The following is a 14,790-nucleotide window of genomic DNA, read 5'->3' on the forward strand; positions in this document are numbered from 1 at the left end:
TTGTTTCAAGTAGCCTATTTGTTTCAAGTAGCCTATTTGTTTCAAGTAGCCTATTTGTTTCAAGTAGCCTATTTGTTTCAAGTAGCCTATTTGTTTCAAGTAGCCTATTTGTTTCAAGTAGCCTATTTGTTTCAAGTAGCCTATTTGTTTCAAGTAGCCTATTTGTTTCAAGTAGCCTATTTGTTTCAAGTAGCCTATTTGTTTCAAGTAGCCTATTTGTTTCAAGTAGCCTATTTGTTTCAAGTAGCCTATTTGTTTCAAGTAGCCTATTTGTTTCAAGTAGCCTATTTGTTTCAAGTAGCCTATTTGTTTCAAGTAGCCTATTTGTTTCAAGTAGTCTTTTTTTTTTTAAAAAAATCTATATTACAAGAGCCATACGGGCCCGGCACCTGGCATGATGGTCTAAGGTGCCACTGGGTACGTAACATCATCACCTCTGATTCGCATAGCCGGTTATTTAGACAGCAGGCGCTAAATTTCTGACGTGCTATGGCCAGTGGCTGTTCCGTATCTTTGAGGTATACGTGACGATATCACGTTGTCTTTCAACAAAATAACCCAAGACCGTATGTTGCCCGTGCTGAGGATACAGAGGATGGTAGACTGCTGCCCCGGCCAGCACATTCTTCAGATTTTTTCAGCCACTGAAAACCATGTGGTCATAAGTTGCCAAGAGACTGGCATGCCACTGCGACTGGTGAGCTCTGGCATATAATTGAAGCACCATCGAATAACGTACCCATACCTGTCATCAAAGGTCATCTCGACTCAGTGCCTAGTCAAGCTATAGCCATTGGTACTGCCATAGGTGGCTGTGTGTTCTAAATTTTTGCACCCTGCGTAGACCCCAAAGCATTTATGAATTTCAGCCTGTCCTCTTTCAACTTTACTGTATGCACACAACAAAATTTCGTTATTGGTACCCTTCCGTGTGTTCAAATTTTATTGATCAACCGTATAAATGTTGAACTCTATCAAATCAACGTTATGATGGCAACAAACTATCATAACCAGCGTTAGGTATTGTGGAGACTTCACTCTCTTTCGTGAAAGATTTTGTCGCGCTAGTGATTTTCAGGCGCCTCTTTCAGGTGCTAAGACATACGTGTTAATATGTTTTTGTAAACACTCTTAGATATTTTTCCGTTCGTTTGTTTCGACACTGATTTTGTTACAGCGAGCGATATACCGCAGAATCTGCCTCGTGTTCCAGAAAAAGTTTCAAATACTCGTCAGGTTACCACGATTTAGGTTTGGCGGTTTGCGTGAATCAGAGAATGTCGGGATGGTTCCTCAAAGGAGGTTCGACAGTGGCATTCGTATCCTCCCCAATCCGAGTTTGTACTCTAATGACATCGACATTGGCGAGAAGTTAAATTCTAACCTTCCTTCCTGCGTTTGCTTACCGCGATCATAGCATCGACTGATGTTGCAACGGTCACCGTGTAAACTGTTAAACACGTGTGCGGACTCTCGTTAATTTCCTTCCAGTGTGTTTCATTTGTCTTCATATGGTCGTAATAATGCTGTAGTCGCCCTAGTTTTAATAACAGTTTCTGATTTATCGGCGCACCAGGATGCTGGAGAATTAACCGTGGCGTCTGGCGGGCAGATCTGATAATTGAGTGAAATTCCATGAAATGCAATGAATCAAAGTTTCATTGACACACGTGTTTCCTCCTGTTACTCCCGAAAAGCACTTCCAGAGGCCGTCTTGGGATTTGTGGAAGTAGCATCATTGTCGAAACTAGTTTAATGTTGCTATTAATAGAAACAGTGGTCTAGGGCTAAAGTTTTTTCCTATTAATCAAAATATCCTGGGTTCGAACCTAGCTTGAACAAAAATCAGCAGTGGCAGACGAAAGCTCTTGACATCCAGTGGCCGTGTCAGATTGGAGGAGTGGCCAACCTCTTGTCCATGGGGTGGGAAACTGCCCCTAAAAGGCGGAAGAATCAGCAGAGATGAACGGCATGAGGATGCAAAAGGCAATAATACACACAATGTGTACCCACAGGACATGTGACATGTTTTTCAAAAAGTGTCATGATGATCTTTCCATTAGCAAACAATTTCGGATTAGTCCCCCATTCGGATCTCCAGGAGGGGATTGCCATCTGGAGGTAACCATGAGAAAATGATTAAATAACCAGCGAAAGGGTAACATCCAAATCGGAGCGTGGAATGGCGGAAGTTTGAATATGGTAGGGAAACTAGAAAATCTTAAAAGGGAACCCGAGGCTTAGCCTAGTTATAGTTGGGATCAGGAAAGGTAAATTTAAAGAAGGTAAGGAATTATAGTCAGGCAGGACAGGTAGTGAGTTGCTGCGAACAGTTCAATGATAAGGCTTGTTCTCATCAGAATCGACAGCAAACCAACGCGAACAGCAACAGTTTAAGTGTACGTGCGAGATCATAAGCAGAAGATGATGAGATCCAGAAAGTATATGAAGATATTGAATGGGCAATTCAGTATGTAAAATGAGATGGTAATCTATTAATATTGGGGGATTAGAGTTACGGGAATAAATTTTTGCTAGTAGTAGCGAATACACTGTTCAAAATCACAAGAAGGTTTCCTTGGAAAAGACCTAGAGGTACTAGAAGATTCCAGCTGAATTAAATCATGGTCAGACAAATTCCTAAATAAGGTGTTGGGTTCTAACTCGTAGCCAGGAGCAGTATCAGACTCGGAACCCCAAGTTAGTGATGATGAAGAGTAGGCTGATGTGTAAGAAACTCATCAGGAAGAATTAGTGTGCAAAGAAGTGGGATACTCATTTGCTGAGGAATGATGAGATGCGTCTGAAGTTCTCTGAGGGCATAAATACTGTTATATTGAAAACAACAGTAGGCAGTTCAGTTGAGCAGGAATGGATATCTCTAAAAAGGGTACTCACAGAAGTTGGATAGACAACAATAGGTACAAGGAAGGTAACTACGAAGAAACGTTGGCTTACAGAGGAAATACTGAAGTTGATCAGCGACAGAAGTAAAAAAGTCAGAGAATTTCATGTATATAGAAATGTCACTTAGTAATGAAAAAACAGGTAGTGCAGGAAAGCCAAGACGAAATGGCTGCAGGAAAAAGTGAAGAAATAGACAAAGAAATGGTCGATGGAAAGACTGATACAGTATATAGAAAAATAAACAGCGAACTTAGGTGAAATTAAAAGCAAGGATGTCAACATTAAGAGAAAATGGGAATTACACTGTTAAACAAAGCGGCCAGCCGGAAAGAGTACATGAAGGCCTCTACGAAGAAAGTCTAATGACCTTACTGAGAAAGAAACGGGAGACGATATAGAGGACATACGGATCCAGTATTAGTCAGTTTAATAGAATTTTGGAAGACTTTCGATCAACGAAGACAGTAGTGATAGATAACAATCCTCCGGAATTTCTAAAATCATTTGCGTAAGTGTTCGAGCATTCAAGTTAACGTGTAGAATCTGAGTCTGGACGAGACATAACATCAGACTCTCGGAAAAATATCATCCACACATCCCGAAGATAAGTGCGAGAATTGTCGCATAGTCAATTTAATGGCTCATGCATCCTTGTTGCTCACAAGATTGAAATGTGGAAGACTGAAAAAGAAAGTTGAGGGTCTGATAGATGACGATCAGTTCTGTTTTCGGAAAGGTAAGGACACCAGAGAGGCAGTTGGGACACTGCGATTCATAATGGAAATAAAGACTTATTAAACAGTGTAAAATGGTGCAAGATGTTCGAATTTCTGAGAAAATGGGTATATGCTGTTGGGAAAGAAGGATAATGTACAATGTGTACAAGAACTAAGATGTAACAATAAGAATGGAAGACCAAGAATGAAGTACTCGGATTAAAAAAACGGTGTAAGACAGGGATGTGGTCTTTCGCCCCTACTATTCAGTCTATACATCGAAGGAGGAATGGCGGAAATTAAAGAAAGGTTCAAGAGTAGAATTAAAATGCATGATGAAAGGATATCAGTGATAGTCTGTTGGCATTGCTATCCTTAGTGGAAGAGGAGAATTACAGGACTTGTTGAATGGAATGAAGAGTCTAATGAGTTCAGACTATGGGTTGAGAATATACCGAAGAAAGACGACAGTAATGAGGAACAGTAGCAATGTGATTACCGATGAACTTAACATCAAAATTGCGGATCACGAACCAGAGGAAGTTAACGAATTCTGCTACCTTGGAAGTAAAATAACACACGGCGGACGATGCAAGGGACGACATAAAGCAGATTAGCTCAGGCAATAGGGCATCCCTGGACAGTCAGAGGAAGAAATTCCTGAGAATTTACGTTTGGAGCACAGCATTGTATGGTAGTAAATAAGAGCCTGTGAGATTCGGAAAAGAGGAGAATCGAAGGATTGAGATGAACTATGGAAGGGTGTTGAAAAATTAGGTGGTCTGATAAGGAGATTCTGCACACCATCTGTGAAGAAAGAAGCGAGAGTATGGAAGACACGTACAAGAAGGGATAGGATGACACGAGGTGTGTTCAGAAAATAGGAATAGCTAGCGTTTCCACCCGTCCAGTTTTCGGCGGTATTGCCCCGAAATTTAAAGTACTGTCGAAGATCTCGGCTAAAACTACTGGGAACGCCCTTTTACCCCACCCTGTGCCGAATTACGAATCACGCGAAGAAAGAGGAAAAAATGCGTGAATTTCGTCCCCCAATCAGTACATGTGATTCAAAATAAACATTTGCCTGTTAAACTAGGGATTATCGGATAGTTAAGTTGTCAGCGCATTTCACGCCAAGCTTGGGAATTTTAGAATTAACAAGGATCAGCGCTCGGAAAAGTTTCATCTTTCCTTTAATGATGAAGACAGCTTGTCAAGTCCGTCTGGTCTGAAGAAGAAAGTTAAAAGATGTGTGGCTTTCAAAAACGATTGGTTAGAAAACAATTTTTCCTTATGATGGCTCAAAGAAAGGATTCGTCCCGCCACGTTTTCGAAAAACTGAAAGAAGGAAAGCTGTAGTGACACAAAACACTTTCTGGCACAACAGCAGTGCCGTAGAAATAAAAAAATTACATCGTCCTTTGTGAACAAACATGCGTCTAAAGAAGATGCCGTTATAGTGCTGAAATGGCCTCTGTTTATCACAGTGTAACACAGTCATAGCTACAGGCCACTGGATTGCCCAATGAAATTGCATCATTCCTTGTTTCCAAACAATAACACTGCATCCAAAACGGCTACCGCGGAAAATATTCTTGGCCCACACAGTCAAGATTGTCATAAGCGGGCTTCATAAAGCCTTTTTTGGGCCCTCAGATGTTTCAAACTAAGGAGATATAAAAATTTTTCCTTATGCAGTTCAGTACTTTTATGTTAACCGCGGAAAACGTCAGAGATTGCTATATATTTTATGAAGACTCCAAAGAAACCCACAGAGATATTTGCCCTGCTATAGGGAACATTAGATTCAGTAATCTCTTTCCTCTGAATCAAGTAACTGCAAACGGTGCTGTCAGTGCTTAAATGAACTGTGGCAAAAACAATTTGGTTTTTGTCTTACTGAATTTGCTGCTGTCTTTGTCATAAATTATACAGTAAAACATGGTTCTAAAACATTTCATTATGGTGTAGAGGTATTAGTTCTTGAAATCTGCGGTGAATTTGGTTCCTCTACTTCAAATATTGTCGCTGAGAGAATTTTTCGAGTTTAAGGAATTATAATGATACGTGCGTACAAGACGGCTCTCGTTACTTCCCGCAGTTGACAGAATTGTATATTGCAGGCCTGCCATCAATTAATTTTATTTCAAAGGTCGAGGAAGATTGTGCAAGATTGTTTTGGCAGTTTGTGACATCAAATGGGGAACATGATGCTGGAGGAACGAAATATTTATTTCCTGGATTTTATCTACGTTTCTTGCAGTATATTTTGCCCTTGTCTGAATCTGTCGTTAGAAAACTGGGAAAAGCTAAGTTACTTCTGTTGAGTCGGACAGAATAAGGGACCTTAACAGCAAGATAAAGAGTAGAAACAAGATAAATTCTTAGGGAATAAAGTTCATGAAATACTGGAAGAAACACGAAGATCACAAAGGTTGAGTTTGGAAAGTGATGCACAGCTTTCTTGTCACGTAGCGTTGACTATTTGCCCAAAACTATTCTGAGAAAAATCTATTCAGGCTGCTTAAAATGTTTTCGCTTGAAAAAAAAAAATGCTCGTTTGCAACTGCAATGTATTTTAAAAGCTACAAACAAATTTAATCTCAGCCTGGATGAAAATCAGCTATACAATGAATTTTATGATTTTCGGAATGGATAAACTGGACTTGATAAAACGGAAGCACAAGACTAAAAGCAGAGGAACAAAACTGACATCCTCTATTCCCAATTCTTTAGGTTTATATAGCACATATATTCAGTTACTGCCAGTAACCAATTACTGAAAGAATCTTACGTATGACGAAGAACCAGTGGTCAGAATAAAGAAATCGAATGTACCTGGTCTGTGACAAAACAACTACAAATAAAAAAGAACTTTTGTGACAATTTTGGAGAATTCTTGACTTATCGGAAAGCAGCAAAGAGCAACACAAAATATACATTCAAAAATACAAAACAGTGATCATTTACTGTTGGGCATTGTGTTAAAAGATTTTTTTAAGCCCTTATTTTTATCGGAACTTGGATTTGAACTTATAATATTGCAATTAAAAAAATTATTTGATGTTTAAATGGCAAATCCATATATTTTTTGTATTAACACACAGTTAAAACTAAATTTTGATGTGTTTAGAAATTATAGGTACAGAAAATTGGTTATATTACTTATGATGTTTATTAGCCTTTTCTTCATCTCGTATGATTGAGAAGTTGTCCAGCCCAAGGTTTCTTGAAAGGTGGCATCCGTAGTAGTAGCCGCCATTGCTACCAGGGGGTGTTGTAGAGGGTAAAAGCTGTTGGGGAAGACAGAGATCGGAGTTTCGGAATACATCCAACAAATACTTGAAGACGTAGGGTGCTAGTACTTCTCTTGGCATAAGAGAGAATTCACGGTAGGCCGTATCGAATCAATCAGAATACTAATGAGTCAGAAAAAATTATGTATCTCGTGGGAGAACCTTTTGGTTGCAGTTTTTCGGCAGTAATACGAGGTAACATGAGAGACAATGAATGGTTTGAGTTAGGCTCAGAAGCTTAAAGTGAAGGCGATTCCTCCCGATAAACCTGGGACATGCATTAAATCCTGGTACTGCGTAAAAATAATTTCGTTTGTCACGACATTTTCGGCTCTGTTACAGTTTTCTATTTTAGTTGGAGATTCACGGTCATAGATAACATTCGCATTTTGCGTTACCCACCGGTAATATGATACATTGGAATAGGGCTGTGACGAACAGTTATTCAGCAGCGTAGGTTCACAGAGTAAATCTGGATTCTCAATCGAAAATTCAAAACAAAACCTCCACGGAGAGGAACTTCTAGTAACTAAAACAGAGGAGATATTTCAGTTTTCGTGACGGTTACCAAAGGAATTTCTGACAGTTTGAGATTTGTCATCGTGGCACGACATCCAACGAATATGGCGATCTCGGTGTTCACTTCTATTTTGCGGCGTTTGCTTCTGCTCTGCGATACTGACACGTTCTTTAGCTATATATATGGCTCGTTGAAAAATTGCAGTTCTCTGTTGGAAGGTACGGCACAGCATTATCCCACATAACACATCTTATTGTATTCCACTTATTACGCAAATTTTAAATGTGGCTTATAAAATATATGAATCTAGTATTTGTTGTACCGGTAACAAAGAAAAAAAAACTAACGTGCTTACTTGGTCCATTTTTCTTGCACAGTGCACTGATTCTGAGGTTTCTGTCAGTAACGTCGCCTTCTGATTGTTTCATTTTTATTTTCCGCCGTCCAATCATCACATCGCCCATAGCTTTCTCATGAAGTCTTCTGCGCTAGTTCAAATCGTCTGCTAATGGAGACTGTTCGCGTGAGTGTGCAGATGTGCTCTTTCCGCTAATGATGCCTGTTATTGGTTAGATTGGGCTGCAGTAACTCTGCCACATGGGGCACGGGTGGCGGGCAGACGCAAGTGGCAACGCTTACTTCTATTTCTAAAACGCTTCCTTCCCGTTGCAGACTCATGCCGGTACTTCAACTGGCCGGGTTGTGAACGTCTTGTGCCCTTCGTAATGAAGAAGGCTGCTATTGTGGCCACACTTGAGAAAAAATCTTTTCTATTGAGAAAAGATGGATTGGCTCAATGCATTTTGTAGTACAGTAACATTATGAAGAAGATTCGTTCAAAGAACTCGACTGTATATTCTTTATACATGTACACTTCGAATATTAGACGTGTTTCATGCAACTAAATTTAGATTTACTGGCATTGCGTAACTTAGAATTTGGAGATAAATTGCAGTGTTGACTGCCAACGCGCTAGCTGTTTGCAGGCACGTAGACCTGAAACATGTCTGCCTTTGGAAAGATACTCAGCAGAATTCGGTCATGGTGGTTCATTTATATTTTGTCCGCCTATTCAGCTGAGTGATTAGAGCGTCTGACTGCCATGCAGCGGGCCTGGGTTCGATTCCCTCCCGAGTCTGAGATTTTCTTCGCCCGGGGATTGGGTGTTGGGCTATCATCATCGACAAGCAAGTCACCCAATGTGGCGTCAGCTGTAAAGACTTAAATCTCGGCGGCCGAACTTTCTACATCCACATCTACATCCATACTCCGCAAGCCACCTGACGGTGTGTGGCGGAGGGTACCTTGAGTACCTCAATCGGTTCTCCCTTCTATTCCAGTCTCGTATTGTTCGTGGAAAGAAGGATTGTCGGTATGCCTCTGTGTGGGCTCTAATCTCTCTTATTTTATCCTCATGGTCTCTTAGAGAGATATACGTAGGAGGGAGCAATATACTGCTTGACTCTTCGGTGAAGGTATGTTCTCGAAACTTTGACAAAAGCCGTACCGAGCTAATGAGCGTCTCTCCTGCAGAGTCTTCCACTGGAGTTTATCTATCATCTCCGTAACGCTTTCGCGATTACTAAATGATCCTGTAACGAAGCGCGCTGCTCTCCGTTGGATCTTCTCTATATCTTCTATCAACCCTATCTGGTACGGATCCCACACTGCTGAGCAGTATTCAAGCAGTGGGCGAACAAGCGTACTGTAACCTACTTCCTTTGTTTTCGGATTGCATTTCCTTAGGATTCTTCCAAAGTATCTCAGTCTGGCATCTGCTTTTCCGACGATCAACATTGTATGATCATTCCATTTTAAATCACTCCTAATGCGTACTCCCAGATAATTTATGGTATTAACTGCTTCCAGTTGCTGACCTGCTATTTTGTAACTAAATGATAAAGGATCTATCTTTCTGTGTATTCGCAGCACATTACACTTGTCTACATTTAGTTTCAATTGCCATTCTTCCCTGCACCATGCGTCAATTCGCTGCAGATCCTCCTGCATTTCAGTACAATTTTCCATTGTTACAACCTCTCGATACACCACAGCATCATCTGCAAAAAGCCTCAGTGAACTTCCGATGTCATCCACCAGGTCATTTATGTATATTGTGAATAGCAACGGTCCTATGACACTCCCCTGCGGCACACCTGAAATCACTCTTACTTCGGAAGACTTCTCTCCATTGAGAATGACATGCTGCGTCCTGTTATCTAGGAACGCCTCAATACAATCACACAATTGGTCTGATAGTCCATATGCTCTTACTTTGTTCATTAAACGACTGTGGGGAACTGTATCGAACGCCTTGCGGAAGTCAAGAAACACGGCATCTACCTGTGAACCCGTGTCTATGGCCCTTTGAGTCTCGTGGACGAATAGCGCGAGCTGGGTTTCACATGACCGTCTTTTTCGAAACCCATGCTGATTCCTACAAAGTAGATTTCTAGTCTCCAGAAAAGTCATTATACTCTAACATAATACGTGTTCCAAAATTCTACAACTGATAGACGTTAGAGATATAGGTCTATAGTTCTGCACATCTCTTCGACGTCCCTTCTTGAAAACGGGGATGACCTGTGCCCTTTTCCAATCCTTTGGAACGCTACGCTCTTCTAGAGACCTCAGGTGGGGACTCCTGGCCACCAGTGTCATGCGATCATTTCATCTATGCTTTGGATTTAAGCGAAAGGGAAGGAAATTTAAATGCCGTGTAGAACACATCCGGAGTAACAAATAAGGTAATGGCTGTATACATTCTTCTAAAATTAGACATAGACGGTATAATTAAATGCCAGGAATCTAGATGTTGACTTCAGTAAGCAAAATGAGCATCCAGGCTACCTCATACTGGCCCCAGTTCAATAATATGAAGATGACCATTAAATGTTTATTGCCTCACCGTCTCTTTCATGAATTCTTCTTCCTACCGATCCTCATGGTTGACTCTTCACATCAGGCACCTGTTGTCTCTAGTTAGAAACAATAGTGTCTAGGTGACATGAAAAGCAAACTCAACAATTTGTAAAATAAAACTATAGCCATGTGACTGTATAGACAGGTTATTCTGTTGAACATCAGTAAATTCGACAGTGTGGCATTAGATAATGCTGCCTGCACATGTAATGACTGGTTTTGGTGATCCTTTTATGGCACAGTTATTCAATGTATGTCAGACATGCTTGTTGTATTCCTGCCAGACACTCAGTGAATATGTTCTCATCTGATCATGCTTAACGTTGTGGTGCTTGAAAATGGCCAAAGGCCAAAATTTGTTTGTTAAATAGAATAAACAGTCTGTATAGTCAAATGGCGGAACTTTCATTTAAACAGCATTGTGTGACGGTGGGCCCAAACTATGGAAACATTATCAACAAATTGTGTCCGCCCTCAGTTTTTGTCGATTGCAGCCCATTCTTGCTTTCACCCGAGCCCATCATTTTTGTGGCAACACATTTTAATTTCTCAAGTGCTGATGCTTTTGTCATTTGTAGTCACTCAGTTTAAATTGCATTGAATTCCATTTTTATCTTGTGCATTCAGTGAACTCTTCAATATGGCACAAGAAGTTGCCCAATAAAGTTGCTTAATTCAGACTTAAATTCTACCAAATTGCCTAAAAGACATTAAATGTGGTATGATGGGTTGTGAATACAGGTGTGCCCACACGTCTCCTTTCGTCGGTTGTATCAGAAAGTTTTCCACGGACTTGTTCCTTCAGTTTGGGGAAAAATCAGTCTGGTGGGCTCATATCAAGACTATATGGTGGTGGCGAAGTATTTCCCATCCAAATTTGTTGAGCTTTTCTCTCGCTGGTAGGGAAAAATGCGTTCTTGCATTACCAAGCAAAATGAGGACATCCGCTGCAAGCATGTCAGGCTTTCTTTGATCAATTTTAGAGTGCAAAACATTATGCAGATACTGCTTGTAGTATGCGCTTGTTAACGACGTCCACTGGGGCACTCGACTTTTAGCTATGACTCCATTCATGCCATACGCAAAGATCATCAGTTTCACATTTAATTGTTGGCGGCGGAATTTTTGTGTGCTTGGAGAGTCGGAACTTCTCTAGTGTGATGACTGAGACTTTAGTTCTGGCTTAAAATATCGTATCCAGATAACAAAATGCAACAATCTTTTTCAGAAACTATTCTCCTTTTGTTCGATAAAGTTGAAGCAATCCCGCGTTTTTTAACAATAACCTGAGAGGTGTGGTCTGTAGCAGTTGATGGCGTGTTGAGTTGTCCTTAGTTCATGCCCGACGTTCACGAAAACGTGCAGAGCACCATCATACTGTGCTGCGATCCACTTGCACTATTCCCCCACACCTCTCTTAAACTTTTGTAAATTTCCGTTGGCTTCTTTCCACGGAAGGATTCGATTTTGATGCAGGAAGTCTGGTCACTGCGTATAATCCGACCTGACTCTGTTTCAGCTTTCATTTTAAAACTGAATTGCTCACGATACAGCCACGCGACCAGCAAACACATATACGACCGTCACGCCTAAAGTCTCGCTCACAACTGACATGATTTTGAAATTGACACCCCACTGTAACGTCGCGCATGCGAAATGTGCAGGACTTTAGAAATGACCCTCGTATTAAGAAGGACCATAAGTCTCTGTCACGCAACTAAAACTTTTTTCTCTTTTTTTGCAGAGTGCCCAGAACAGGTTACTTATCAAGCATGGAAAGATTGTCAACGTGGATTCTGTGGTGGATGGAGACGTTTACATTGAAGATGGAGTAATAAAGTGAGTTCTATCAAATATGAAGTGTAGTGTCGAAATAAGTGTCAAAAAGCCTCCCCCTAATTCCAATGTTTGTTTTTCTACAGGCAAGTTGGCAGCAATCTGATAATTCCTGGTGGTACAAGAATAATTGACGCTCGTGGAAAGTACGTAATACCTGGTAAGTGAAAAATCGCGTAGTCCTTCCTAAACAGAGATTCAGATATTTTGATTTCGTGGATATGGCTACTTATTGATGAGTAATTGTGATTTTTTTTTTTTTAATTTCATTAATAATTTGGAGACTCTATTGGTAAATGAGTAGTGTCAGCTTTTTTCACCGATGAGGTGAGATGCAGCATGAATACTATTGTGTGATTGGGTGGCTTAAGTAATAGCTATTTCGACTGCAGCATTTGTGGTTTGAAGCCTCGTGTCATAGATGGTGTCCCCTGGCTATGGAGAGCGGCAAGCAAAAATGCTGTACCCTCAACGGGACTCCCAACTCATTTGTGAGTACGTGTGTGATGAGTACAGGGACCCAAGCCATTACAGTACTTCTGTCTTTATGGTGCAGTTTTACTCTCTGATTATATCTTTCCTCAGGCTTTGTCTCTAAGATTCCCTACTGACAACCTAGTTTGCTCATAGAACATAGATCATGGCTATTCCCACTTCATTCATTCTACACCACATATTTCGGTTAACTTACGCTCAGTCCCCACGTCAAACATACAAGCCGTGTGGTGAAAGTCGCCCAATACCAAGTATGGTAACCAGTTGTGATGGGCGGTCATCAAGAACCACTATGGTGGTAGTCCCAACAAGATGGGATTGCACTATTGATGCATGAGCTGCCGCCTCTGTGCACATGGCGAGGAGTAGGTGCCTGTCTATTTGGGGATTCCAGGCCGAGGACTGGCCATCAAGCCAGGTGATCTTCGCTCTGACTGGGTGGCACTCATAGGGGAGCCCATGTTCAGGGCAGGTGGCATCATTTTGGATATTTTGAGTCATGAAATGACCAAAATTATCAGCTGGGGAATGAGAAGCTCCAGCAGTCTCTTCAAACCGACAGCAAGACAGTGTACTAGTTCAGAATCCAAGGAACTTTCCCTCTTTGGCCTTACCATGGGAGGAAAACAAAACCAAGTAACATTCAGACACCTACTCCCCACAGTTCCTTGTTTGCTCACGAATGGAGGGTCTTTCGCCTCTATTAAGCCAGTGTTGTATGTTTACGATACTGGAAACGTATTTGATGAACTCCCTTTACTTTGTAAATTACGAACTGGTGCCATCTTAATCTAAATTGCGAATTCTATCCAGTCCCGGGCGTTACTCTCGTTGGAGATATACCTATTACCATAACACCCCATAAGAACTTCAACATGATACAGCAATTAACTTTTCACCAGATCCTAATGCTGCAAATGGATGAAGAACTATGTGAAAATGTGGAGAGGCAAGGGATCCACTTCATACATTGTGTATGTTTGTTCTAGCTTTTGAGTGGGGATTCACTCAGAGACCCCCCCCCCCCCCCCTCCCCAAGGAGATCACAGCTCACATTTCTTGTGCGAGTAAGTGCTTGGCCACCATGGGCCCCCACCTCTCTTGCAGGAATCCTTCCCTTTCTGTGCTGCAAGTTTTATATTTCTACTATTCTTCCCCTCCTCCCCGCCCCACTCATACTGCCTTCCCATTTGATGGTCGTCTTACTGCTAATTGTACTTGGATTTGGTTTGTGATGTTGGACACTCATTTTCTTCCCATCTGGCATTCTACAGCTTTTCATTTTTAAGTATATGGTCCCATTTCTTGGATTTCACCTAATATTTCTTTCCTGTCATGCAGGACAGGTCACCCAGCATGATGTATGTTCCCCCTTTGCGTCTTTCTCTGTTTGCATCCTTACTTTCTTGCAAAAGTAGTATGCCCAAAACCCAGCGCGTTAGCTATTCTGTTGTGTGTGGGAGATTGGGGGAGGTGTCATAAAGTACCTGCACAGTGGTAGCCTCCTGACCGTGCAGAGATCGCACTGTTGTTAACTGAGCTGGAAACTTCCCGCACATGCCAAGGAGTTTGTGCCCATTGTTGCTGGGGCATGGTGAATCCAGGCAATGCTTTACTGGACAGGTAACTGTTTCTGTGTGTGGGTGGCACCTATGGGGAGAGCCCTTGTTCAGAGCGGGTGACACCATGGCAGAACACTCACACATGAAGCGTGTTACACTTTCTACCACTGGCAGCCGCACAGCCACAGCAGTCTCACCTGAAGGCAAGACTTATTAAGACACGGAGGGATTTAGTCCCCCAAGAGTTTCTTTCCCTGGCTGTGCCATGGGACGAACATAGGATTCAAGAGACAAGGGAGAAATAATCCCTCCAATACATTTCTCTAGGATCAACGAGTATTCCTTTTCGACTAAAGAGCCACTTTTCTTTGTTGAATATCTTTAGGACAGGTTTGTGAAGCAGGAGCGATTTCAAAAATGAAAAATGGCTTTTTTCCGATTAAAACAGGCTTCCCTTTTGCTCACCTGTGACAAGCTGGCAGACATTCCTGTTACCATAACTCCGCGTAAGTCTCAGTATAGTACGGGATATCATC

At 41.5% G+C, this 14,790-nt stretch overlaps 1 protein-coding gene across 3 annotated transcripts in view; it reads left to right on the plus strand.

Moving 5' to 3' along the window:
- LOC126185037 (dihydropyrimidinase-like) overlaps positions 1 to 14,790 on the plus strand; it is a 220,529-nt gene that overhangs the window by 133,645 nt on the left and 72,094 nt on the right. For all 3 annotated transcript variants that reach the window (XM_049927782.1, XM_049927784.1, XM_049927783.1), the window contains exons 2-3: positions 12,106 to 12,200; positions 12,284 to 12,357. In XM_049927782.1, coding sequence (XP_049783739.1) covers positions 12,106 to 12,200; positions 12,284 to 12,357 — 169 coding nt within the window. The remainder of the gene's footprint in view (positions 1 to 12,105; positions 12,201 to 12,283; positions 12,358 to 14,790) is intronic.

Source organism: Schistocerca cancellata, chromosome 4 (assembly GCF_023864275.1).
Source record: "Schistocerca cancellata isolate TAMUIC-IGC-003103 chromosome 4, iqSchCanc2.1, whole genome shotgun sequence".
Classification (NCBI taxonomy): domain Eukaryota; kingdom Metazoa; phylum Arthropoda; class Insecta; order Orthoptera; family Acrididae; genus Schistocerca; species Schistocerca cancellata.